The sequence below is a fragment of the Oncorhynchus masou genome, chromosome 15, assembly GCF_036934945.1.
Source record: "Oncorhynchus masou masou isolate Uvic2021 chromosome 15, UVic_Omas_1.1, whole genome shotgun sequence".
Lineage (NCBI taxonomy): Eukaryota > Metazoa > Chordata > Actinopteri > Salmoniformes > Salmonidae > Oncorhynchus > Oncorhynchus masou.
This window is the reverse complement of record NC_088226.1, coordinates 73,513,156-73,538,318: the sequence shown is the minus strand read 5'-3', so window position 1 is coordinate 73,538,318 and position 25,163 is coordinate 73,513,156. Positions and strand designations below refer to the sequence as shown.

At 47.0% G+C, this 25,163-nt stretch overlaps 1 protein-coding gene across 1 annotated transcript in view; it reads right to left on the bottom strand.

Moving 5' to 3' along the window:
• megf11 (multiple EGF-like-domains 11) overlaps positions 1-25,163 on the bottom strand; it is a 551,700-nt gene that overhangs the window by 29,893 nt on the left and 496,644 nt on the right. Inside the window, exons 18-19 of the mRNA XM_064990212.1 lie at positions 16,452-16,580; positions 1-29 (exon numbers count right to left, since the gene is read on the bottom strand). The exon at positions 1-29 is cut by the window's left edge and continues 100 nt beyond it. Coding sequence (XP_064846284.1) covers positions 1-29; positions 16,452-16,580 — 158 coding nt within the window. The remainder of the gene's footprint in view (positions 30-16,451; positions 16,581-25,163) is intronic.

The window sequence follows — 25,163 nt, the reverse complement described above, 5'->3', positions numbered from 1 at the left end:
GTCTCTACCATAGAACCCTAATGGACAATCTGGTGAGGGGAGTAAGAGGAGGGATGAGGGAGTGAGAGACGCAGATAGAGGGGGGAGTGAGTGATGGTGAGGGAGAGAGAAAGAGAAGGGTTAGGGAGGGAGTGAGGGAGAGACAGAGATAGACAGACAGAGAGATAGTCAGCATCAGAGAGATAATCAGACAGAGATAGTCAGCATCAGAGAGATAGTCAGCATCAGAGAGATAGTCAGACAGAGAGATAGTCAGACAGAGAGATAGTCAGACAGAGAGATAGTCAGACAGAGAGATAGTCAGACAGAGAGATAGTCAGACAGAGAGATAGTCAGACAGAGAGATAGTCAGACAGAGAGATAGTCAGACAGAGAGATAGTCAGACAGAGAGATAGTCAGACAGAGAGATAGTCAGACAGAGAGATAGTCAGACAGAGAGATAGTCAGCATCAGTGAGATAGTCAGCATCAGTGAGATAGTCAGCATCAGTGAGATAGTCAGCATCAGTGAGATAGTCAGACAGAGAGATAGTCAGACAGAGAGATAGTCAGCATCAAAGAGGTAGTCAGCATCAGAGAGATAGTCAGCATCAGAGAGATAGTCAGCATCAGAGAGATAGTCAGACAGAGGTAGTCAGTATCAGAGAGATAATCAGACAGAGAGATAGTCAGCATCAGAGAGATAGTCAGACAGAGAGATAGTCAGCATCAAAGAGGTAGTCAGCATCAGAGAGATAGACAGAGAGATAGTCAGCATCAGTGAGATAGCAAGACAGAGAGATAGTCAGCATCAGAGAGACAATCAGACAGAGGTAGTCAGCATCAGAGAGATAGTCAGACAGAGAGATAGTCAGCATCAGAGTGATAATCATACAGAGGTAGTCAGTATCAGAGAGATAATCAGACAAAGAGGTAGTCAGCATCAGAGAGATAGTCAGACAGAGAGATAATCAGACAGAGAGATAGTCAGCATCAAAGAGGTAGTCAGCATCAGAGAGATAGACAGAGAGATAGTCAGCATCAGAGAGATAGACAGAGAGATAGTCAGCATCAGTGAGATAGCAAGACAGAGAGATAGTCAGCATCAGAGAGATAATCAGACAAAGAGGTAGTCAGCATCAGAGAGATAGTCAGACAGAGAGATAGTCAGCATCAAAGTGATAATCAGACAAAGAGGTGGTCAGCATCAGAGAGATAGTCAGCATCAGAGAGATAGTCAGACAGAGAGATAGTCAGACAGAGAGATAGTCAGCACCAAAGAGGTAGTCAGCCTCAGAGAGATAGACAGAGAGATAGTCAGCATCAGTGAGATAGCAAGACAGAGAGATAGTCAGCATCAGTGAGATAGCAAGACAGAGAGATAGTCAGCATCAGAGAGATAATCAGACAAAGAGTTAGTCAGCATCAGAGAGATAGTCAGACAGAGAGATAGTCAGCATCAGAGAGATAGTCAGCATCAGAGAGATAGTCAGACAGAGAGATAGTCAGCATCAAAGAGGTAGTCCGCATCAGAGAGATAGACAGAGAGATAGTCAGCATCAGTGAGATAGTAAGACAGAGAGATAGTCAGCATCAGAGAGATAATCAGACAAAGAGGTAGTCAGCATCAGAGAGATAATCAGACAAAGAGATAGTCAGCATCAGAGAGATAGACAGCATAAGAGATATAGTAAGACAGAGAGATAGTCAGCATCAGAGAGATAATCAGACAAAGAAGTAGTCAGCATCAGAGAGATAGTCAGCATCAGTGAGATAGTCAGACAGAGAGTTAGTCAGACAGAGAGATAGTCAGCATCAGAGTGATAGTCAGCATCAGAGAGATAGTCAGCATCAGAGAGGTAGTCAGCATCAGAGAGGTAGTCAGCATCAGAGAGGTAGTCAGCATCAGAGAGGTAGTCAGCATCAGAGAGGTAGTCAGCATCAGAGAGGTAGTCAGCATCAGAGAGTTAGTCCGCATCAGAGAGATAGTAAGACAGAGGGATAGTAAGACAGAGGGATAGTAAGACAGAGGGATAGTAAGACAGAGAGATAGTAAGACAGAGAGATAGTAAGACAGAGAGATAGTAAGACAGAGAGATAGTAAGACAGAGAGATAGTAAGACAGAGAGATAGTCAGCATCAGAGAGATAGTCAGAAATTGAGAGATAGTCAGACACAGATAAATAGTCAGACATAGAGACAGTAAGACAGATAGACAGAGAGAAGTGGGGGAATTAGAGAGGGTAGAGAGAGGGAGGGAAAGTCAGACAGGGAGATAGTCAGCACCAGAGAGACAGGGAGATGGATCAGTCACACTGATGCTGACTAACAAATCAAAAGAGCTCACTCATCATAATGCATCATACAACACTGGGTGGGGTTCAACAGACATTAACATTTCTTCATTACACGTACCTGATACACAGAGAACCAGAGAACACCACCAAACCAGAGAGAACACCACCAAACCAGAGAGAACACCACCAAACCAGAGAGAACAACACCAAACCAGAGAGAACAACACCAAACCAGAGAACACCACCAAACCAGACACAACAACACCAAACCAGAAAACACCAAACTGGAGAGAACACCAAACCAGAGAATGCCACCAAACCACAGAGAACAACACCAAACCAGAGAACACCACCAAACTACAGAGAACACCAAACCAGAGAGAACACCACCAAACCAGAGAGAACACCACCAAACCAGAAAACACCACCAAACTGGAGAGAACGCCACCAAACCAGAGAACGCCACCAAACCACAGAGAACAACACCAAACCAGAGAACACCAAACTACAGAGAACACCAAACCACAGAGAACATCACCAAACCACAGAGAACAACACCAAATGCTAGAGAACACCACCAAACCACAGAGAACACCACCAAACCACAAAGAACACCACCAAACCACAGAGAACAACACCAAACCAGAGAGCAACACCACCAAACCAGAGAGAACAACACCAAACCAGAGAGAACAACACCAAACCAGAAAGAACACCACCAAACCAGAGAACACCACTGAACCAGAGAACACCAAGCCACAGAGAACATCACCAAACCCCAGAGAACAACACCAAACCACAGAGAACACCACCAAACCACAGAGAACGCCACCAAACCAGAGAACGCCACCAAACCACAGAGAACAACACCAAACCAGAGAACACCAAACTACAGAGAACACCAAACCACAGAGAACATCACCAAACCACAGAGAACAACACCAAACCAGAGAGAACAACACCAAACCAGAGAGAACATCACCAAACCAGAGAGAACACCACCAAACCAGAGAGAACAACACCAAACCAGAAAGAACACCACCAAACCAGAGAGAAAAACACAAGTCACAAGGCATTGCAGCCCAGTAAAGACTGAACTATAATGGAGAGGGAACATGGTAGGCTGTGGTATCAACATCAGAGACACTGTTGACGATGCATCAAATTCCCCATGAATAAAAGAAGAAATGCCTGTTTAATATTGATGAGGATCTAACAATGGCCTTAGTTCATTCAATGGTGCCTTCACAGTTATATAATATAATTGAACATGATATAATATACCATGTGTGACATACTAGTAAAACTATATGCAATCTTTATGCAATATTTTCATCCCACTGGTTTACTATAATGTATACACACTGCAGTACCATTGGACTGCCAGTAGATGTCACTGTGTGTCTGTCTGCTGCAGTACCATTGGACTGCCAGTAGATGTCACTGTGTGTCTGTCTGCTGCAGTAGCGTTGGAAGACCAGTAGATGCCACTGTGTGTCTGTGTGTGAGCTGATGGCTATGCTGTGTGTTATGAGACCTACACCAGGACTACACCTGCACTCACAAACTGACACACAGTTACACACAGCCAGGCAGAGACTCAGTCAACAGGAGACACACACATACACACGTGTGCATGTGCAAAACACACACACACACACACACGCTTCAAAAACACACGCTTCAAACACACACCCATCAGTCATAGGCCTTCTTGATTTTAACCAATACCAGACACCCTTAGTGTGTTTAGCCCACTTTACATAAGACACTATGACAGACTACTTACGATGGTAGATAAAGTATATTATTTTTCATGGCATGATGCTTTAAACCATCTGATTCTAGTCTTTGCCATTGAGTGATATATAACTCATGTGGGTTTTCTGAGTTAGAGAGATCAAGAGAGTAGTAAAGAGAGAGAGAGAGAATGGGAATAGAGAGAACGAGAGAAAGGGGAGAGAGAGAGAGAGAGAGAGAGAGAGAGAGAGAGAGAGAATGGGGATAGAGAGAAGGGGATAAAGGGGAGAGAGTGAGAGAATGGGGATAGAGAGAATGAGAGAAAGGGGAGAGAGAGAGAATGGGGATAGAGAGAATGAGAGAAAGGGGAGAGAGAGAGAGAAAGAGAGAATGGGAATAGAGAGAACGAGAGAAAGGGGGAGAGAGAGAGAAAGAGAGAGAGAGAGAGAGAAAGAGAGAGTGAATGGGAATAGAGAGAATGAGAGAAAGGGGAGAGAGAGAAAGAGAAAGAGAGAGAGAGAGAGAGAGAGAGAGAGAGAGAGAGAAAGAGAGAGAGAATAGGAATAGAGAGAACGAGAGAAAGGGGGAGAGATAGAGAGAGAGAGAGAGAGAAAGAGAGAGAGAATAGGAATAGAGAGAATGAGAGAAAGGGGGAGAGAAAGAGAGAGAGAGAGAGAGAGAGAGATGGACCCACTGGTTGCCTTCTAGGTTAAAGAGCTGGTAGTTCCCATCCACTAAACCACCAGGTGTGACACAGGGAAGAGACTCAGGGGGTATGCTAATTTGATATAAAGCAGACCTATGTTACAGCTGGCTAGAAATTAATAAGGTAATAATCTCAACAGAAAATGTCCTCCTGTGTGATCTGTCACATGATCTCAGTATGTATACACCTGTTCTGAAATGTCCCAGAATAAGATCTGGTGCAACCAATTACCTTCAATCTAAGTGTCACATGATCTGTCACATGATCTCAGTATGTATACACCTGTTCTGAAATGTCCCAGAATAAGATCTGGTGCAACCAATTACCTTCAATCTACGTGTCACATGATCTGTCACATGATCTCAGTATGTATACACCTGTTCTGAAATGTCCCAGAATAAGATCTGGTGCAACCAATTACCTTCAATCTAAGTGTCACATGATCTGTCACATGATCTCAGTATGTATACACCTGTTCTGAAATGTCCCAGAATAAGATCTGGTGCAACCAATTACCTTCAATCTACGTGTCACATGATCTGTCACATGATCTCAGTATGTATACACCTGTTCTGAAATGTCCCAGAATCTATATTTATATATAATATATTTGCAAAAGTATTCATCCCCCTTGGTGTTTTTCAGATTTTGTTGCATGTAATATAATGTAATTCAGATGGATTTTTATTTGGATTTCATGTAATGGACACAAACTATTCCAAATTAGTGAAGTGAAATGAAAAAAATAATTGAAAAGTGGTGCGTGCATGTGTATTCACCCCCTTTGCTATGAAGCCCCTAAATAAGATCTGGTGCAACCAATTACCTTCAGAAGTCACATAATTAGTTAAATAAAGTCCACCTGTGTGCAATCTAAGTGTCACATGATCTGTCACATGATCTCAGTCTCTGTTCTGAAAGGCCCCAGAGTCTGCAACACCACTAAGCAAGTGGCACTATGAAGTCCAAGGAGCTCTCCAAACAGGTCAGGTCAAGGACAAAGTTGTGAGAAGTACAGATCAGGGTTGGGTTATAAAAAAAATATCAGAAACTTTGAACATCCCACGGAGCACCATTAAAGAGAGGGCCGCCCACCAAAACTCACAGACCAGGCAAGGAGGGCATTAATCAGAGTGGAAACAAAGAGACCAAAGATAACCCTGAAGGAGCTGCAAAGCTCCACAGCGGAGATTGGAGTATCTGTCCCTAGGACCACTTTAAGCCGTACACTCCACAGAGCTGGGCTTTATGGAAGAGTGGCCAGAAAAAAGCTATTGTTGTGGCTAAAGTCCCCCAAAAGGAACACCCCCTCCCATTCAGCTGAAAAGGTGGCGCGGGAAATTCAAAAAATATTATTTAGAAATATTTAACTTTCACACATTAACAAGTCCAATACAGCAAATGAAAAGATAAACATTTTGTTAATCTACCCATGGTGTCCGATTTTTAAAATGTTTTACAGCGAAAACACAACATATATGTCAGGACCCGGTTACGAACCTGGGTCTCCGGAGTGAGAAACAGTCACTTAACCAACTGAGCCACGAATAGTCAGCAGAACCCAGAAGATGAGGCAGACACAGCAGTACTTAAGACGGTGTATTTAATAAAGTAAAAAGAGAAGTCCTTCAATACAAAAAGGCAAATCCACAAGGTGGTAGGTATAGCACAAAAAAGCCTCAAAAGATACTCAAAAACAAAAACAAAAAACAGAATTCCACAAGAGCGTCCACCGGAATCGACAAGAGCACACAGAACACTAGGGCTGGGTGCTAACATACAAACACAGAGCACAGAACTGAGGGAAACTAAGGGTTTAAATACAATCAGGGGAAAACGAGGCACAGGTGCAAATAATAATGGGGAACAAGGGAAAAAACATAAGGTCAAAAAGCACAATGGGGGCATCTAGTGACCAAAACCCGGAACAACCCTGGCCAAATCCTGACAGAATCCCCCCCCTAGGAACGGCTCCTGACGTTCCTACCAGCTCTCTCAGGGTGGAGGGCCCTGAACTGACGAATGAGGTCAGGGTCCAGGATGTCTTTGGCAGGAACCCAGGAGCGCTCCTCGGGACCGTAGCCTTCCCAGTCCACCAGATACTGCCAGGACCGCTGCACCCGGCGGGAATCCAGTATCCGATGGACGGTATAAGCCGGCTGGCCTCCAATGACACGAGGCGGAGGGGGAGGTCTGTCTGCCGGGACAAGGGGAGAAAAAACAACAGGTTTTAACAATGAAATGTGAAATGTGGGATTAATCTTAAGGGATCTGGGTAAGTGTAGGCGATAAGAAACTGGGTTAACTCTCCTGGCAACCTTGAAGGGACCGATGTATTTTGGGACAGCTTGCGAGACTCCACCCGTAGAGGTAAGTCTCTTGTGGAGAGCCAGACTCTCTGGCCGGGGCGCAGGGTAGGCCCGGGACAGCGACGTCTGTTGGCTTGTTGTTGGTACCTCTGTGAGGAACGCATAAGATTAAGACGGGTCTTCCTCCACATAAGCCGACAGCGTCTGACGAACTTCAAGGCTGAAGGCACTCTGACTTCTGCCTCCTGGTCCGGGAACAATGGAGGAGCATAGCCAAACTGACACTCGTGCGGGGACATACCAGTGGAGGAGGAGCGCAAGGTGTTGTGCGCGTATTCGGCCCAAACAATAAAGGATGACCATGTGGACGGGTTGTCACGAGTCATACATCGGAGGGTGGTTTCCAGCTCTTGATTCATCCTCTCTGTTTGGCCGTTGGACTCTGGATGGTACCCTGAAGATAGACTGGCAGAAGCCCCCATGAGTTGGCAGAAGGCCTTCCAAAACCTTGAGGCGAACTGGGGACCTCTGTCAGAAACCATATCTTGAGGAATGCCGAAGACTCGGAACACATGATTAATTACCAACTCAGCCGTTTCCTTGGCAGAAGGTAACTTAGTCAGAGGAACGAACCTGGCCGCCTTTGAAAACCTGTCGATTATGACTAGGATAGTAGTATTGCCATGGGATGGAGGAAGTCCAGTAATAAAGTCCAATGAGATATGGGACCAGGGTCTGTGGGGAACAGGTAAAGGGTGAAGGAGTCCTTGAGGGCGGAGGTGAGAAGATTTGCCCTGGCAGCACACGGGACAGGCATTGACGAAAGTGGCAACGTCTTCTCTTATGGTAGGCCACCAGAACTTACGCTGGATGAACTCCAAGGTGCGACCTACGCCCGGATGACAGGTGAGGCGAGAGGAGTGCCCCCACAGAAGGACCTGAGTCCTCACTGCCTTGGGGACAAACAACCGATTGGCAGGACCTCCTTTCGGGTCCGGTTCGCTAGCTTGAGCACGTCTCACGGTATCCTCAACTTGCCACGAGATCGGAGCCACAATCTTAGCAGCAGGAAGGACAGGCATGTCCGCGTCATCTCGAATGGCAGGAGCGTAGACTCGGGACAGGGCATCCGGTTTGAGATTCTTCGACCCGGGCCGATAGGTGAGGATAAACTGGAATCGATTGAAGAAAAGAGACCATCTAGCTTGTCTAGAGTTCAACCGCTTCGCCTGCTGGATATACTCCAGATTTTTGTGGTCCGTAAGCACTTGAAACGGGTGAGAAGCCCCCTCGAGGCAGTGTCTCCATTCCTTCAATGCCATCTTAACCGCTAGGAGTTCACGATCCCCCACATCGTAGTTCCTCTCAGTCGGGGTAAGCCGGTGTGAGAAGAAAGCGCACGGATGAAGCTTCTTGTCTTCACCCCTCTGAGACAGGACAGCTCCAACACCAACCTCTGATGCGTCTACCTCCACCACAAATGGTTCATCCGTAGTCGGTAGTATCAGGATGGGAGCAGAGAGAACGCGCTGCTTGAGTCCTTGGAAGGCCGTCTCAGCTTCTCTTCCCCACAAAAACCTTGCATTGCCACCCTTGGTTAAAGCTGAGAGAGGGGCTGCCACCAAGCTGAAGTTCTTGATGAACTTGCGGTAAAAGTTTGTGAAGCCCAGGAAACGCTGAACTTCCTTAACGGATTTGGGGGTGGGCCAATCCGCTACTGCCCCTACCTTCCTGGGGTCCATTTGGACTCGACCGGGTTCCACTACAAATCCCAGGAATTGTACTCGGGATGAATGGAATTCACATTTTTCCGGCTTAACGTACAGATGGCTGTCCAGGAGGCGTTTGAGTACTTGTCTGACATGCTTAGTGTGTTCTTGAAGGGAGCTCGAAAAGATGAGGATGTCATCCAAGTAAACAAACACAAATATGTTAAGCATATCCCTAAGCACATCGTTTATGAGCGCTTGGAACATCGCTGGGGCGTTGGTCAGGCCGAAGGGCATCACCAAGTATTCATAGTGACCAGTAGGCGTGTTGAAAGCGGTCTTCCACTCGTCACCAGGTCTGATCCGCACAAGATGGTATGCGTTCCGCAGGTCAAGCTTAGTGAAAACAACTGCTTCCTGGAGCAGCTCGAAGGCTGTGGCCATAAGGGGTAGCGGGTAACGGTTACGGACGGTTATGGCATTGAGTCCCCGGTAGTCGATGCAAGGACGTAATCCACCGTCTTTCTTGGCCACAAAGAAAAACCCCTGCTCCCGCCGGGGAGGTGGATGGACGCATGAGGCCTGCTTCCAGAGCGTCCTTGATGTAGGTATCCATAGCAGCTCGTTCGGGTGGAGATAGGGAAAAGATCCGACCCCTGGGGGGCAAGTGCCCGGAAACAGGTCGATGGGGCAATCGTAAGGTCTATGGGGTGGTAGCATGGTGGCCCTCTGTTTGCTAAACACCAGTTTGAGGTCATGGTAACACTCGGGAACTCGGGTCAGGTCGATGGATTCTAAAGACTCGGGAGTAGAACTCGGGGAATTCTGGAAAATACAAGTAGCTTGGCACGTAGGACCCCACTGCTTGATAGTGCCCACAGACCAGTCGATGTGAGGGTTATGGCTGTGAAGCCAGGGGTATCCAAGGACGAGAGGGAACTCGGAACAGGAGATCAAATGAAAGTTCATCAATTCCTGGTGTTGTGAAACTGAAAGTCGCAAGGAGGTAGTGACATGAGTGACAAGTCCAGATCCCAAAGGGCTTCCATCCAATGTAGTGACCCTCATGGGTTCACTTAGAGGTTCAGAGGGAACGCCATTCTCCTTCGCCCAGACACCATCCATGAAGTTACCTGCGGCTCCAGAGTCTACCAAGGCCTGAAGCTGAAGCTTGTGGTTGTCCCAGGAGAGGGTGACTGGAATGAGCAGACGGGAGTTGGACGGATGGGAGGAGGTTATGTTTCCCGTTACAGTTCCCCCCGGTCTGTACGGGACAGAGCGTTTCCCTGGAGCCCGGGACATGTGGAATGGAAATGGCCCGGTTTGCCGCAATATAGACAGCGTCGCTCCCTCATCCGGCGGTCTCTCTCAGCCTGGGAGATGCGTCCAATCTGCATGGGTTCCGATGGAGCCAGCGAGGATAAAGGTGGGGACTCGGAGCTGGGACTGATAGGGGCTAGAGGTCTACGGTTGAGTTCTCTCTCTCTCAGACGCTGGTCAATGCGTGAGGCCAACTTGATCAGGGACTCGAGATTGTCCAGTGGTTCCCGAGTGGCCAGTTCATCTTGGATAGTGTCGGAAAGGCCTTTCAGAAAGCACACCGTGAGCGCCTCGTTGTTCCAGCCACTTGCTGCTGCCACCGTGCGGAACTGGATGGCATAGTCCGTCACGCTGCGCCAACCTTGGTGGAGAGTCAGGAGCTGTTTGGCTGAGTCAGAACCACTGCTTGGGCCTTGAAACACTCGTTTGAATTCCTCAGCAAAGGCAGAGTAGCTGGCACAGCAGGAACTATGGGCATCCCACACAGCAGTAGCCCAGGCCAGGGCTTTTTCCGACAGCAGGGTGATGATATAAGCGATCTTAGACCGGTCGGTGGGAAACGACGAGGGTTGTAGCTCAAAGGAGAGAGAACATTGGGTGAGAAACCCTTTACAAGCACTTGGATCACCTGAGAACCGTTGGGGAGGTGGAAGACGAGGTTCAGCCAGGGGGTTAACTGCCATGGGTACGTGAATCTGAGGTACTGGGACGGGAACTGTTGCCGGGGTAAGACGATCAGATATTTGCTTATTGGAAGTCAGCATCTCCGACAGAAGATGAGAATGTCTAGCCATTAAGGCCTCTTGCTGAACCAGGGCGGCTTCGTGGCGTTGGACAGTCTCCTGGTGGTGGGACAGCATGGCAAAAAGGTCCTGGGAACTGGCTGCCTCTGGGTTCATTTTTGGCTCTGTGTTTCTGTCGGGACCCGGTTACGAACCTGGGTCTCTGGAGTGAGAAACAGTCACTTAACCAACTGAGCCACGAATAGTCAGCAGAACCCAGAAGATGAGGCAGACACAGCAGTACTTAAGACGGTGTATTTAATAAAGTAAAAAGAGAAGTCCTTCAATACAAAAAGGCAAATCCACAAGGTGGTGGGTATAGCACAAAAAAGCCTCAAAAGATACTCAAAAACAAAAACAAAAAACAGAATTCCACAAGAGCGTCCACCGGAATCGACAAGAGCACACAGAACACTAGGGCTGGGTGCTAACATACAAACACAGAGCACAGAACTGAGGGAAACTAAGGGTTTAAATACAATCAGGGGAAAACGAGGCACAGGTGCAAATAATAATGGGGAACAAGGGAAAAAACATAAGGTCAAAAAGCACAATGGGGGCATCTAGTAACCAAAACCCGGAACAACCCTGGCCAAATCCTGACAATATATTTATGTTAGATCACCATCAAATTCAAAAGCACACACAGCCATTTTTCACAGCCAAGGATAGAGTCACAAAAGCAGAAATATAGATAAAATGAATCACTAACCTTTGATTATCTCCATCAGATGACACTCATAGGACATCATGTTATACATGTATTGTGTGTTTTGTTCGATAATGTGCATATATATATATATATATATATAACATTACTGCGCGTTACGATTATGATTCCAAAACATCCGGTGATTTTGCAGAAATACTCATTGAAAATAAACAATTATATTAATATATAATTATAATTATAATAATTATATATTAATTGATAAAAGATGCAAGTCTTATTCACAGAATTAAAGATAAACAACTTTTCCTCTATGCAACCGCTGTGTCAGATTTAAAAAAAAAACTTTACGGAAAAAGAATAATCCGAGAACAGAAGCCAAATTAGCCAAAGAAATAGACGCCATTTTTGGCGTCAACAGAAGCTACAAAAAAACACTATAAATATTCACTTACCTTTGAATATCTTCATCAGAAGGCAGTTCCAGGAAGTTCGACAATAAATGACTGACTTGTTCCATAAAGTTCCATAAAGCCCATCATTTAGCCACTTGTTAGCTTGTTCAGCCCAGCATTCCATCCTCAAAAAGCATGAGCAATTCCTCCAGACAAAAACTCAAAAAACTTCCGTTACAGGTCGTAGAAACAAGTCAAATGATGTATGCAATCCATATTTAGGATGTTTTTAAGCATTTATCAGCAATAAGGTTCCAACCGGAGAATTTCATTGTCTGAAGAAAAGCATTGGAATGGGAGGACACTCTCTCGTGCCCACGCGCAATGAGACCTAGGCTTTCTGCCAGACCACTCACTCAAAGAGCTCCTATGAGCCCCTCCTTTATAGTAGAATCATACAACCAGAATCTAAAGACGGCGACATCTTGTGGAAGCCCTAGGAAGTGCATGCACATCCATATCTAAAATGGACTTCAAATGGCACTGTTTTCAAAATCGAGTTCTCACTTCCTGTTTGGATTTCTTCTCAGGTTTTTGTCTGCCATATGAGTTCTGTTATACTCACAGACAGAATTCAAACACTTTTAGGAACTTCAGAGTGTTTTCTATCCACCAGTAATAATATGCATATATTCCCATCTAGGAAAGAGTAGGAGGCAGTTTACTCAGGGCACGCCTTTCATCCAAAAGTGAAAGAACAGAAAGAAATAAGCAAACACGTTTGGTGTTCGCCAAAAGGCATGTGGGAGACTCCCCAAACATATGGAAGAAGGTACTCTGGTCAGATAAGATCTTTTTGGCCATCAAGGAAAATGCTATGTCTTGCGCAAACTCAACACCTCTCGTCACCCTGAGAACACCATCCCCAAACATATGGAAGAAGGTACTCTGGTCAGATAAGACCTTTTTGGCCATCAAGGAAAATGCTATGTCTTGCGCAAACTCAACACCTCTCGTCACCCTGAGAACACCATCCCCAAACATATGGAAGAAGGTACTCTGGTCAGATAAGACCTTTTTGGCCATCAAGGAAAATGCTGTCTTGCGCAAACTCAACACCTCTCGTCACCCTGAGAACACCATCCCCAAACATATGGAAGAAGGTACTCTGGTCAGATATGACCTTTTTGGCCATCAAGGAAAATGCTGTCTTGCGCAAACTCAACACCTCTCGTCACCCTGAGAACACCATCCTGTGTTTTTCATCGGCAGGGACTGGAAAACTGGTTAGAATTGAAGGAATGATGGATGGGGCTAAATACAGGTAAATTCTTGAGGGAAACCTGTTTGTCTTCCAGAGATTTGAGACTGAGATGGAGGTTCACCTTCCAGCAGGACAATGACCCTAAGCATACTGCTAAAGCAACACTCGAGTGGTTTAAGGGGAAACCTCTAGTCAAAGCCCAGACCTCAATCCAATTGAGAATCTGTGGTATGACTTAAAGATTGCTGTACACCGGCGGAACCCATTCAACTTGAAGGAGCTGGAGCAGTTTTGCCTTGACGAATGGGCAAAAATCCCAGTGGCTAGATGTGCCAAGCTTATAGAGACATACCCCAAGAGACTTGCAGCTGTAATTTCTGCAAAAGGTGTCTCTACAAAGTATTGATTTTGGAGGGTGAATAGTTATGCACGCTAAAGTTTTCATTTTTTTTGTCTTATTTCTTGTTTGTTTCACAATAAAAAAATATGTTGCATCTTCAAAGTGGTAGGCATGTTGTGTAAATCAAATGATACAACCCCCCCCTGAAAAATCTATTTTAATTCCAGGTTGTAATGCAACAAAATAGGAAAAATGCCAAGGGGATGAATACTTTCGCAAGCCCCACAATAGAATCCCCGTACTTTAATATGTGAAATTCCCCAAAATATTTTTTCAATTTCGCGCTCTGCCTTTTCAGCAGAATGTTGTCGAGGGGTTCCACGCTAGAAAGGTTAAACTTTTCAACATTATCCTCAGCTCTGACATCTTCCCCAAGATTTGATCACCTCAATCCACAAAAGTGGAGACAAATCTGACCCCAATAACTACAGTGGCATCTTCTGCAGTATCATCAACAGCAGACACCAACATTTCCTCACCGAAAACAATGTCCTGAGCAAACTTACCCTAACATGGACTATCCTACCGATCCTCAACTTCGGCGATATCATCTACAAAATAGCTTCCAATACTCTACTCAGCAAACTGGATGCAGTTTATCACAGTGCCATCTGTTTTGTTACCAAATCACCTTATACCACCCACCACTGTGACCTGTATGCTCTAGTCGGCTGGCCCTCGCTACATATTCGTCGCCAGACCCACTGGCTCCAGGTCATCTATAAGTCCATGCTAGGTAAAGCTCCGCCTTATCTCAGTTCACTGGTCACGATGGCAACACCCACCCGTAGCACACGTTCCAGCAGGTAATGTCCAACTGTAAATAGCCCATCCAATCTACCTACCTCATCCCCATACTGTTTTTATGTTATTTTATTTTATGCTCTTTTGCACACCAGTACTTGCACATCATCATCTGCTCATTTATTACTCCAGTGTTAATCTGCTAAATTGTAATTATTTGCTCCTGTGGCCTATTTATTGCCTTACCTCCTCATGCCTTTTGCACACACTGGATATAGACTTTCTTTTCTCTACTGTGTCATTGACTTGTTTGTGTTATTGGCTTGTTCATTGTTTACTCCATGTGTAACTCTGTATCGTTGTATGTGTCAAACTGCTTTGCTTTATCTTGACCAGGTTGCAGTTGTAAATGAGGACTTGTTCTCAACTAGCCTACCTGGTTAAATAAAGGTGAAATATTTTTATTAAAATTAAAGTCTGAACGATTTAATAAGAGACAAGGCAAGAGGGCCGGGGTTACAGGGGTTGATGACGTGGCACTCTGAGAACAGCTTATCCACATTACCGTCGAAATACCTGCAGAGAGAAGAGGAGGAGCAGGAGGGGGAGAGAGAATTGAAGAGGGCACTAGAACAGTCTGCAGCACTCGGCCTCACCCTCTGTTACCCAGCCAAGGAGGGCCTACAGCAGCACCTAGATATTCTGCACAGATTCTATCAGACCTGGGCCCTGAGAGTAAATCTCAGTAAGACAAAACAAATGGTTTTCCAAAAACCAGGATCACAAATACAAATCCATTTAGACGTCGTTGCCCTCGAGCACAAAAACTAAAACATACCTCGGCACCACAGGTAAGTTCCACAAAGCTGTGAACGATCTGAGAGACGAGGCAAGGAGGGCTTTCTATGCCATCAAAAGGAACATAAAATTCAACATACCAATTAGGATCTGGCTAAAAATATGTGAATCCGTTGTAAAACCCATTGGCCTTTATGGTTGTGAGGTCTGGGGTCCGCTCACCAACCAAGACTTCACAAAATGGGACAAACACCAAATTGAGACTCTGCATGCAGAATTCTGCAAAAATAACCAAAAACCACCAAATAATGCATGCAGAGCAGAATTAGGACGATACACGATACACGATCAACATCCTGAAAATAACTTAAATTCTACAAAGGAAGTGATTCCCAAACATTCGACCACAAAAACCCTCATCTACAGAGAGATGAACCTGGAGAAGAGTCCCCTCAGCCAGCTGGTCTTGGGGCTCTGGGGCTCTGTTCACAAACACAAACAGACCCCACAGAGCCCCAGGACAGACACATTTAGAACGAACCAAATGATGAGAAAACAAAAAAGATAATTACTTGACACATTGGAAAGAATTAACAAAATAAACAGAGCAAACTAGAATGCTATTTGGCCCTAAACAGAGAGTACGCAGTGGCAGAATACCTGACCACTGTGACTGACCCAAACTTAAGGAAAGCTTTGACGATGTACAGAGTCAGTGAGCATAGCCTTGCTATTGAGAAAGGCCGCCGTAGGCAGACATGGCTCTCAAGAGAAGACAGGCTATGTGCTCACTGCCAACAAAATGAGTTGGAATCTGAGCTGCACTTCCTAACCTCCTGCCAAATGTATGACCGTATTAGAGACACATATTTTCCCACTGATCACACAGACCCACAAATCAAAGAGAAAACAAATCAAAACATTGACTCCCATTTATGTTTGGCAAAATACTGAAATGTGCAGCAGGATTTGTGACTTGTTTCCATGACAACAGGGATACCAGAGGTGCCCAAACAACATAGTAAATACCAATATTTATCTGTGTATTTATCTTCCCCTACTAATGATACTCCAACTATTTGCACATAGTTTAAAAACACTTTTGTCTTTATCTTTATCTGCCCTTAGAATTGAAATTGGAGACAGAGACAGAGAGACAGAGAGAGAGAGAGACAGAGACAGAGACAGAGACAGAGACAGAGAGACAGAGAGAGAAAGAGACAGAGACAGAGAGAGAGAGACAGAGAGAGAGAGAGAGATATAGAGACATATAGAGAAACTGAGTGAGTGAGTGAGTGAGTAAGTGAGTAAGTGAGTGAGTGAGTGAGACATACGTACTGTGAGAGCAGTCTTCTCCTATCCAACCAGGGAAACACTGACAGGATCCATCGATGGGGTTACAGGTCCCGTTGTTGGTGCACAAGCAGATCTCAGAACAGCCCTTACCGTAACTTCCACTGAAACACACTATAAACACACAGAGAGAGACAGATCTGAGTACAGCCCTTGAACCTGCCAATAAAACACACTGTGAACGAACGAACACACACACACACACACACACACACACACACACACACACACACACACACACACACACACACACACACACACACACACACACACACACACACACACACACACACACACACACACACACACACGGCAGGTAGCCTGGCGGTTAGAGAGGCGAGGCAGCAACCGGAGGGTTGCCATTTTGAATCCTGGATAAGACAGGACAAGTCTGGCGGAAGGTAACTGGTCACTGGAGGGTTGCTGGTATCAAATCCTGTGACCGTAAGTGAGCAAGAAACTGAACCCCCCCCCCGCTTTAGTTTTGCCAGTCCCTGGGTTATAAAGACGTTGAGAAACACAGTTACAGACTCAAAATCTTCACTGGGAATAAATATGAAATCACATTGTCAAGCAGTGCCTTCTGGGGAAATCTACACTCAACTGGACGGGTTCAGATTTGTATTAGTTGCAATGGGACTTTAGAACTCTGAAGCCAGTAGCCACAGAGCTCTCAGTGAGTTCTAGTTCTTTAAGGAGTAAGGGAGAGAGAAACAGGATGGAGGTATGGAATAAGGGAGAGAGAAACAGGATAGAGGTATGGAATAAGGGAGAGAGAAACAGGATAGAGGTATGGAATAAGGGAGAGAGAAACAGGATAGAGGTATGGAAATAAGAGAGAGAGAAACAGGATAGAGGTATGGAATAAGGGAGAGAGAAACAGGATAGAGGTATGGAGTAAGGGAGAGAGAAACAGGATAGAGGTATGTGATAAGGGAGAGAGAAACAGGATAGAGGTATGGAATAAGGGAGAGAGAAACAGGATAGAGGTATGGAATAAGGGAGAGAGAAACAGGATAGAGGTATGGAATAAGGGAGAGAGAAACAGGATAGAGGTATGGAATAAGGGAGAGAGAAACAGGATAGAGGTATAGAATAAGAGAGAGAGAAACAGGATAGAGGTATGGAATAAGGGAGAGAGAAACAGGATAGAGGTATTGAATAAGAGAGAGAGAAACAGGATAGAGGTATAGGGGAGGCAGGGTAGCCTAGTGGTTAGAGCATTGGACTAGTAACCGGAAGGTTGCGAGTTCAAACCCCCGAGCTGACAAGGTACAAATCTGTCGTTCTGCCCCTGAACAGGCAGTTTACCCACTGTTCCTAGGCCATCATTGAAAATAAGAATTTGTTCTTTACTGACTTGCCTGGTAAAATAAATAAATAAATAAGGGAGAGAGAAACAGGATAGAGTTATAGAACAAGGGAGAGAGAAACAGAAAGAAAGTACAATGCAAAGGTACGAGACAGAAATAATAAGGGAATAATCACATTGGTTTCTATCTTATTACCCAGAACGGCTGGATTCCCATCGTGTTTCTCAGAACATCTGGATTCCCATCGTGTTTCTCAGAACATCTGGATTCCCATCGTGTTTCTCAGAACGGCTGGATTCTCATCTTATTACCCAGAACGGCTGGATTCCCATCGTGTTTCTCAGAACAGCTGGATTCTCATCTTATTACCCAGAACATCTGGATTCCCATCGTGTTTCTCAGAACGGCTGGATTCCCATCTTATTACCCAGAACAGCTGGATTCTCATCTTATTACCCAGAACAGCTGGATTCCCATCGTGTTACCCAGAACATCTGGATTCCCATCTTATTACCCAGAACAGCTGGATTCCCATCTTATTACCCAGAACATCTGGATTCCCATCTTGTTTCTCAGAACATCTGGATTCCCATCTTATTACCCAGAACAGCTGGATTCCCATCTTATTACCCAGAACATCTGGATTCCCATCTTGTTTCTCAGAACATCTGGATTCCCATCTTATTACCCAGAACAGCTGGATTCCCATCTTATTACCCAGAACATCTGGATTCCCATCTTATTACCCAGAACAGCTGGATTCCCATCTTATTACCCAGAACAGCTGGATTCCCATCGTGTTTCTCAGAACATCTGGATTTGCATCGTGTTTCTCAGAACAGCTGGATTTGCATCGTGTTTCTCAGAACAGTGTAAATCAACCCCTCTGACACTCTCCTCAATTAAAGATTTCATTTTAGATTCAGCTTCTATCCCCACTTTCTTCCTGGGCCCAGCAAAGACTTATTCAATCAAGTTGCTGTGTTTTTTTTTCAAAGACAAGAAACTTCAGTTGGCAGGTATTTAAACAAAGGCTTAGTCTTAGGCACCATATTCCCTACATATTGCAGTACTTCTGCTGGACTCTGGTCAAAAGTAGTGCACTACATAGGGAATAGGGTGCGCTGTGGGACACGGTCCCCGAAGCCTCAGAGTACGATATCAGGAGAAACGTAAAAGGGAATGCAGCGGTGTTCAAATCAGATAAGGTGACTGACTGTCTTTGCCTTTGAGGACATTGAGGTTAAATTATTTTTGATAAAACGGGTTCATTTGAATGTCTACACTGACTTCCTTTTCTCCACTCGTTGGTTCTTGAAAAACTATTTTGAGATGCTCCAATGAGGTCGTTATTACTGAAGCGGTGAGGCTGGTTGGGAGGTTGGTTGGGAGGTTGGTTAGGAGGCTGGTTGAGGGGCTGGTTGGGGGGCTGGTTGGGGGGCTGGTTGGGGGCTGGTTGGGGGGCTGGTTGGGGGGCTGGTTGGGGGGCTGGTTGGGGGCTGGTTGGGAGGCTGGTTGGGAGGCTGGTTGGGGGCTGGTTGGGGGGCTGGTTGGGAGGCTGGTTGGGGGGCTGGTTGGGAGGCTGGTTGGGGGGCTGGTTGGGAGGCTGGTTGGGAGGCTGGTTGGGGGGCTGGTTGGGGGCTGGTTGGGAGGCTGGTTGGGGGCTGGTTGGGAGGCTGGTTGGGAGGCTGGTTGGGAGGCTGGTTGGGGGGCTGGTTGGGAGGCTGGTTGGGGGCTGGTTGGGAGGCTGGTTGGGAGGCTGGTTGGGAGGCTGGTTGGGGGCTGGTTGGGAGGCTGGTTGGGGGGCTGGTTGGGGGGTTGGTTGGGGGGCTGGTTGGGGGCTGGTTGGGGGCTGGTTGGGAGGCTGGTTGGGAGGCTGGTTGGGAGGTTGGTTGGGAGGCTGGTTGGGAGGCAGGTTGGGAGGCTGGTTGGGGGGCTGGTTGGGGGGCTGGTTGGGGGGTTGGTTGGGGGCTGGTTGGGGGCTGGTTGGGAGGCTGGTTGGGGGGTTGGTTGGGGGCTGGTTGGGAGGCTGGTTGGGAGGCTGGTTGGGGGTTGGTTGGGGGCTGGTTGGGGGGCTGGTTGAGAGGCTGGTTGGGGGCTGGTTGGGGGCTGGTTGGGGGGTTGGTTGGGAGGCTGGTTGGGGGCTGGTTGGGGGCTGGTTGGGAGGCTGGTTGGGGGGTTGGTTGGGAGGCTGGTTGGGAGGTTGGTTGGGAGGTTGGTTGGGGGCTGGTTGGGAGGCTGGTTGGGGGGTTGGTTGGGAGGCTGGTTGGGGGGCTGGTTGGGGGGCTGGTTGGGAGGCTGGTTGGGAGGCTGGTTGGGGGGCTGGTTGGGAGGCTGGTTGGGGGGCTGGTTGGGGGCTGGTTGGGGGTTGGTTGGGAGGCTGGTTGGGGGGCTGGTTGGGGGGCTGGTTGGGAGGCTGGTTGGGGGGCTGGTTGGGAGGCTGGTTGGGAGGTTGGTTGGGAGGTTGGTTGGGGGGCTGGTTGGGGTCTGGTTGGGAGGCTGGTTGGGGGGTTGGTTGGGAGGCTGGTTGGGGGCTGGTTGGGGGGTTGGTTGGGGGCTGGTTGGGGGCTGGTTGGGGGCTGGTTGGGGGGCTGGTTGGGAGGCTGGTTGGGGGGCTGGTTGGGGGGCTGGTTGGGGGCTGGTTGGGAGGCTGGTTGGGAGGCTGGTTGGGAGGCTGGTTGGGGGCTGGTTGAGGGGCTGGTTGGGAGGCTGGTTAGGAGGCTGGTTGAGGGGCTGGTTGGGAGGCTGGTTGGGAGGCTGGTTGGGAGGCTGGTTGGGAGGCTGGTTGGGAGGCTGGTTGGGAGGCTGGTTGGGAGGCTGGTTGGGGGCTGGTTGGGAGGCTGGTTGGGAGGCTGGTTGGGAGGTTGGTTGGGAGGCTGGTTGGGGGGCTGGTTGGGAGGCTGGTTGGGAGGCTGGTTGGGAGGCTGGTTGGGAGGCTGGTTGAGGGGCTGGTTGAGAGGCTGGTTGGGGGGCTGGTTGGGAGGCTGGTTGGGGGGTTGGTTGGGAGGGCTGGTTGGGGGGCTGGTTGGGAGGCTGGTTGGGAGGTTGGTTGGGAGGCTGGTTGGGGGGTTGGTTGGGGGCTGGTTGGGGGCTGGTGGGGGGGCTGGTTGGGAGGCTGGTTGGGAGGCTGGTTGGGAGGCTGGTTGGGGGCTGGTTGGGGGCTGGTTGGGGGCTGGTTGGGGGCTGGTTGGGGGCTGGTTGGGGGGCTGGTTGGGGGCTGGTTGGGGGCTGGTTGGGGGCTGGTTGGGGGCTGGTTGGGGGCTGGTTGGGGGGCTGGTTGGGGGGTTGGTTGGGGGGCTGGTTCGGAGGCTGGTTGGGGGGCTGGTTGGGAGGCTGGTTGGGAGGTTGGTTCCCCATGCTGGTCCAGGGGATCCTGGGAGTCTAACATGAGACAGATAACTAACTATGATACAACACAGTCTCTGACAGAGAGGACAAGCCAACTGTAAGTGACTCTTTATGGTGTCTCCTCTCTGACACCTCCAGCTGTAGGTGACTCTTTATGGTGTCTCCTCTCTGACACCCCATCTCCAGCTGTAGGTGACTCTTTATGGTGTCTCCCCTCTGACACCCCATCTCCAGCTGTAGGTGACTCTTTATGGTGTCTCCCCTCTGACACCCCAGCTGTAGGTGACTCTTTATGGTGTCTCCTCTCTGACACCCCATCTCCAGCTGTAGGTGACTCTTTATGGTGTCTCCCCTCTGACACCCCAGCTGTAGGTGACTCTTTATGGTGTCTCCTCTCTGACACCTCCAGCTGTAGGTGACTCTTCATGGTGTCTCCTCTCTGACACCTCCAGCTGTAGGTGACTCTTCATGGTGTCTCCTCTCTGACACCTCCAGGACGAGTGTGGCCTCTCTGACACCTCCAGCTGTAGGTGACTCTTCTTGGTGTCTCCTCTCTGACACCTCCAGCTGTAGGTGACTCTTCATGGTGTCTCCTCTCTGACACCTCCAGGACGAGTGTGGCCTCTCTGACACCTCCAGGACGAGTGTGGCCTCTCTGACACCTCCAGCTGTAGGTGACTATTCATGGTGTCTCCTCTCTGACACCTTCAGGACGAGTGTGGCCTCTCTTACACCTCCAGCTGTAGGTGACTCTTCATGGTGTCTCCTCTCTGACACCTCCAGGACGAGTGTGGCCTCTCTGACACCTCCAGCTGTAGGTGACTCTTCATGGTGTCTCCTCTCTGACACCTCCAGGACGAGTGTGGCCTCTCTTACACCTCCAGCTGTAGGTGACTCTTCATGGTGTCTCCTCTCTGACACCTCCAGCTGTAGGTGACTCTTCATGGTGTCTCCTCTCTGACACCTCCAGCTGTAGGTGACTCTTCACGGTGTCTCCTCTCTGACACCTCCAGCTGTAGGTGACTCTTCATGGTGTCTCCTCTCTGACACCTCCAGCTGTAGGTGACTCTTCATGGTGTCTCCTCTCTGACACCTCCAGCTGTAGGTGACTCTTCACGGTGTCTCCTCTCTGACACCTCCAGCTGTAGGTGACTCTTCATGGTGTCTCCCCTCTGACACCACCTCCAGGATGAGTGTGTCTTTGAAGCGATAGAGGAAATCGACAAGAACGTCTTCTTTCAATATCTTCTGTGATCTGCAGTTTTCTGGCCTTATTATTATTACCTGCAGCTTTGCGCTCAACCACTCATTGTTTAGGTAATGGGCTGTAAGGCACAAGTATCCGTTTTTCCCGAAAATCGTTTGTCCACATTTCGAGAGTAATTGTGCCGTTTGTATTGACCCAAGTTCTCTCTCTCAACTCCCAGACTTCCCACCTGCTGATTTCTCTGTAGGCTACATCCACTCTTTGAAAAAAAAGGGTATATCTAAGAACCTAAAAAGGTTCTTCGGAGAACCCTTTGAAGAACCTTTGTTGGTTCCAGGAAAAAACCCTTTCCACAGAGGGTTCTACATGGAACCAAAAATGGTTCTACCTGGAACTAAAACATTTACATTTACATTTAAGTCATTTAGCAGACGCTCTTATCCAGAGCGACTTAAAAAATGTTCTCCTATGAGGACATCTGAAGAACCTTTAAGGAACATTTTCTTCTAAGAGTGTAGGCCTATATAATTCAATAATGTTGAAATCAATTTCGTGTTCATTCAAATGGAGATCTGTTTTGCTAATTGTAGGCTACTGTCTGTAGTTTTGCCTCAATATATTTAATGATGAGTAACAACATGTGGCCCAATGACATGCCAAAGCTTTACTTTGATTATTGGTATATAGATATTTTTTTAATTTAAATTTATCCAGGAAAGTCACGTAAGAACAAATTCTTAATTACAATGACGGCCTACTGAGGAACAGTGGGTTAACTGCCTGTTCAGGGGCAGAATGACAGATTTTTTGATCAACTCAAATCAAAGTTTATTTGTCACGTGTGCCGAATGCAACAGATGAAACCATACAGTGAAATGCTGACTTACAGGCTCTAACCAATAGGTGACCTTACAGTGAAATGCTTCCTTACAGGCTCTAACCAATAGGTGACCTTACAGTGAAATGCTTCCTTACAGGCTCTAACCAATAGGTGACAACTCGTCAGTTTGTGTTGGTTATCCTGTCGAACGTGGCTTTTAAAAACAGATGTATTGTGCAGTGGAGCTGCATAAGTGTTGCTCTCCACTTTCTGAAGGATCGAGTTTTGAAATCAGCGGAATTAGAGTATGATAGCTAAAGAGATGGAGAAAACACCTGTCTCCGGATTACATCTTCAAACTAAGGGCAACCATGGCAACCGTGGCATGGCATTCCTGACAGGGAGACACGTCCATGCACGATAATGTATACAGTTAAGATAGCTAGCTACATTTTCAGATATTACTCATTTTCTAATTTTGACAGAAAGTGGTTTAACTTCTTGGAACTCCCCATCCCGGATCCGGGTTTGTGACTAAAGCCTCAGGCTTATTAGCATAACGCAACGTTAACGATTTCTGAAAATCGCAAATAAAATGAAAATAATGCGTCTGCTCTCAAGCTTAGCCTTTTCTTAACAACACTGTCATCTCAGATTTTCAAAATATGCTTTTGAACCATAGAAATTGACTAATTTGTGTAAGAGTATGCAAAGCTAGCATAGCATTTTGAGTAGCATTTAGCACGCAACATTTTCACAAAAACCAGATAACCAAATAAATAAAATCATTTACCTTTGAAGAGCTTCTGATGTTTTCAATGAGGAGACTCTCAGTTACATACCAAATGCGCAGTTTTTCCTGAAAGCGTCTGTGTGTAGGAGAAATCGTTCCGTTTTCTACATTGCGTCTGGCTACCGAAACGAACCGAAAATTCAGTCACCTACAACGTAAAACTTTTTCCGGATTAACTACATAATATCGACCGAAACATGGCAAACGTTGTTTGGAATCAATCCCCAAGGTGTTTTTTCACATATCTCTCCATTGATATGCAGTTCGTGGAAGCTTGCTTTCCTCTCTGTATCCCATGGAAAAATACTGGTAGGTGACTTTTGCGCACCAATTTCGGCGCAGGACACCGGGCGGACACCTGGTAAATGTGGTCTCTTATGGTCAATCTTCCAATGATCTGCCTACAAATACGTCACAATGCTGCAGACACCTTGGGGAAACAACAGAAAGGGCAGGCTCATTCCTCTCGCATTCACAGCCATATAAGGAGACAATGGAAAACAGAGCCTCAAAAATCCTGTTCATTTCCTGGATGCCGTCTCATCTTGGTTTTGCCTGAAGCTCACGTTCTAGGGCACGCACAGAAAATATCTCGGTAGTTCTGGACACGTCAGAGTGTTTTCTTTCGAATGCTATCAATTATATGCATAGTCGAGCATCTTTTTGTGACAAAATATCTTGTTTAAAACGGGAACGTTTTTCATCCAAAAATGAAATAGCGCCCCCAGAGCATCAACAGGTTAATTTCAAGCTAAAGTGTACTGTTAGCTAGCTAGCTATATGTCTTAAGCTATAGTGTACTGCTAGCTAGCTAGCTAGCTAATGTTAGCTGGCTGGCTCCCTAGCTGACATTATTATTTGTTTCCCAGAGCCGTTTGCTGTTCCAGTTAGAGCCTAATGTTAGCGAGCTAACAATGAACCTGGTTGGTTAGCTCCCAAAACTGTGGCATTGTTGGCACTGTTCATTGTTGTTTAACTATCTAACGTTAGCTGTCTGGCTCGTTAGCTAACGTTATGTGACGTGGGTACAACACCCGTTGAATATGACCGGTGTCATTAAAAGTCTACAAAAAAAGCACAATGACGTTGTTGTTGCCAGCAAAGTTGGTTAGGCTGTTTATATGTTATCCAGGAGGTAAACTAATGTTTTTCTTCTTGAGCGTCCAGTGTGAGCTTCGAGACGGTGGGGCTAAAGCTTAAAGAGGATCGATGCTGA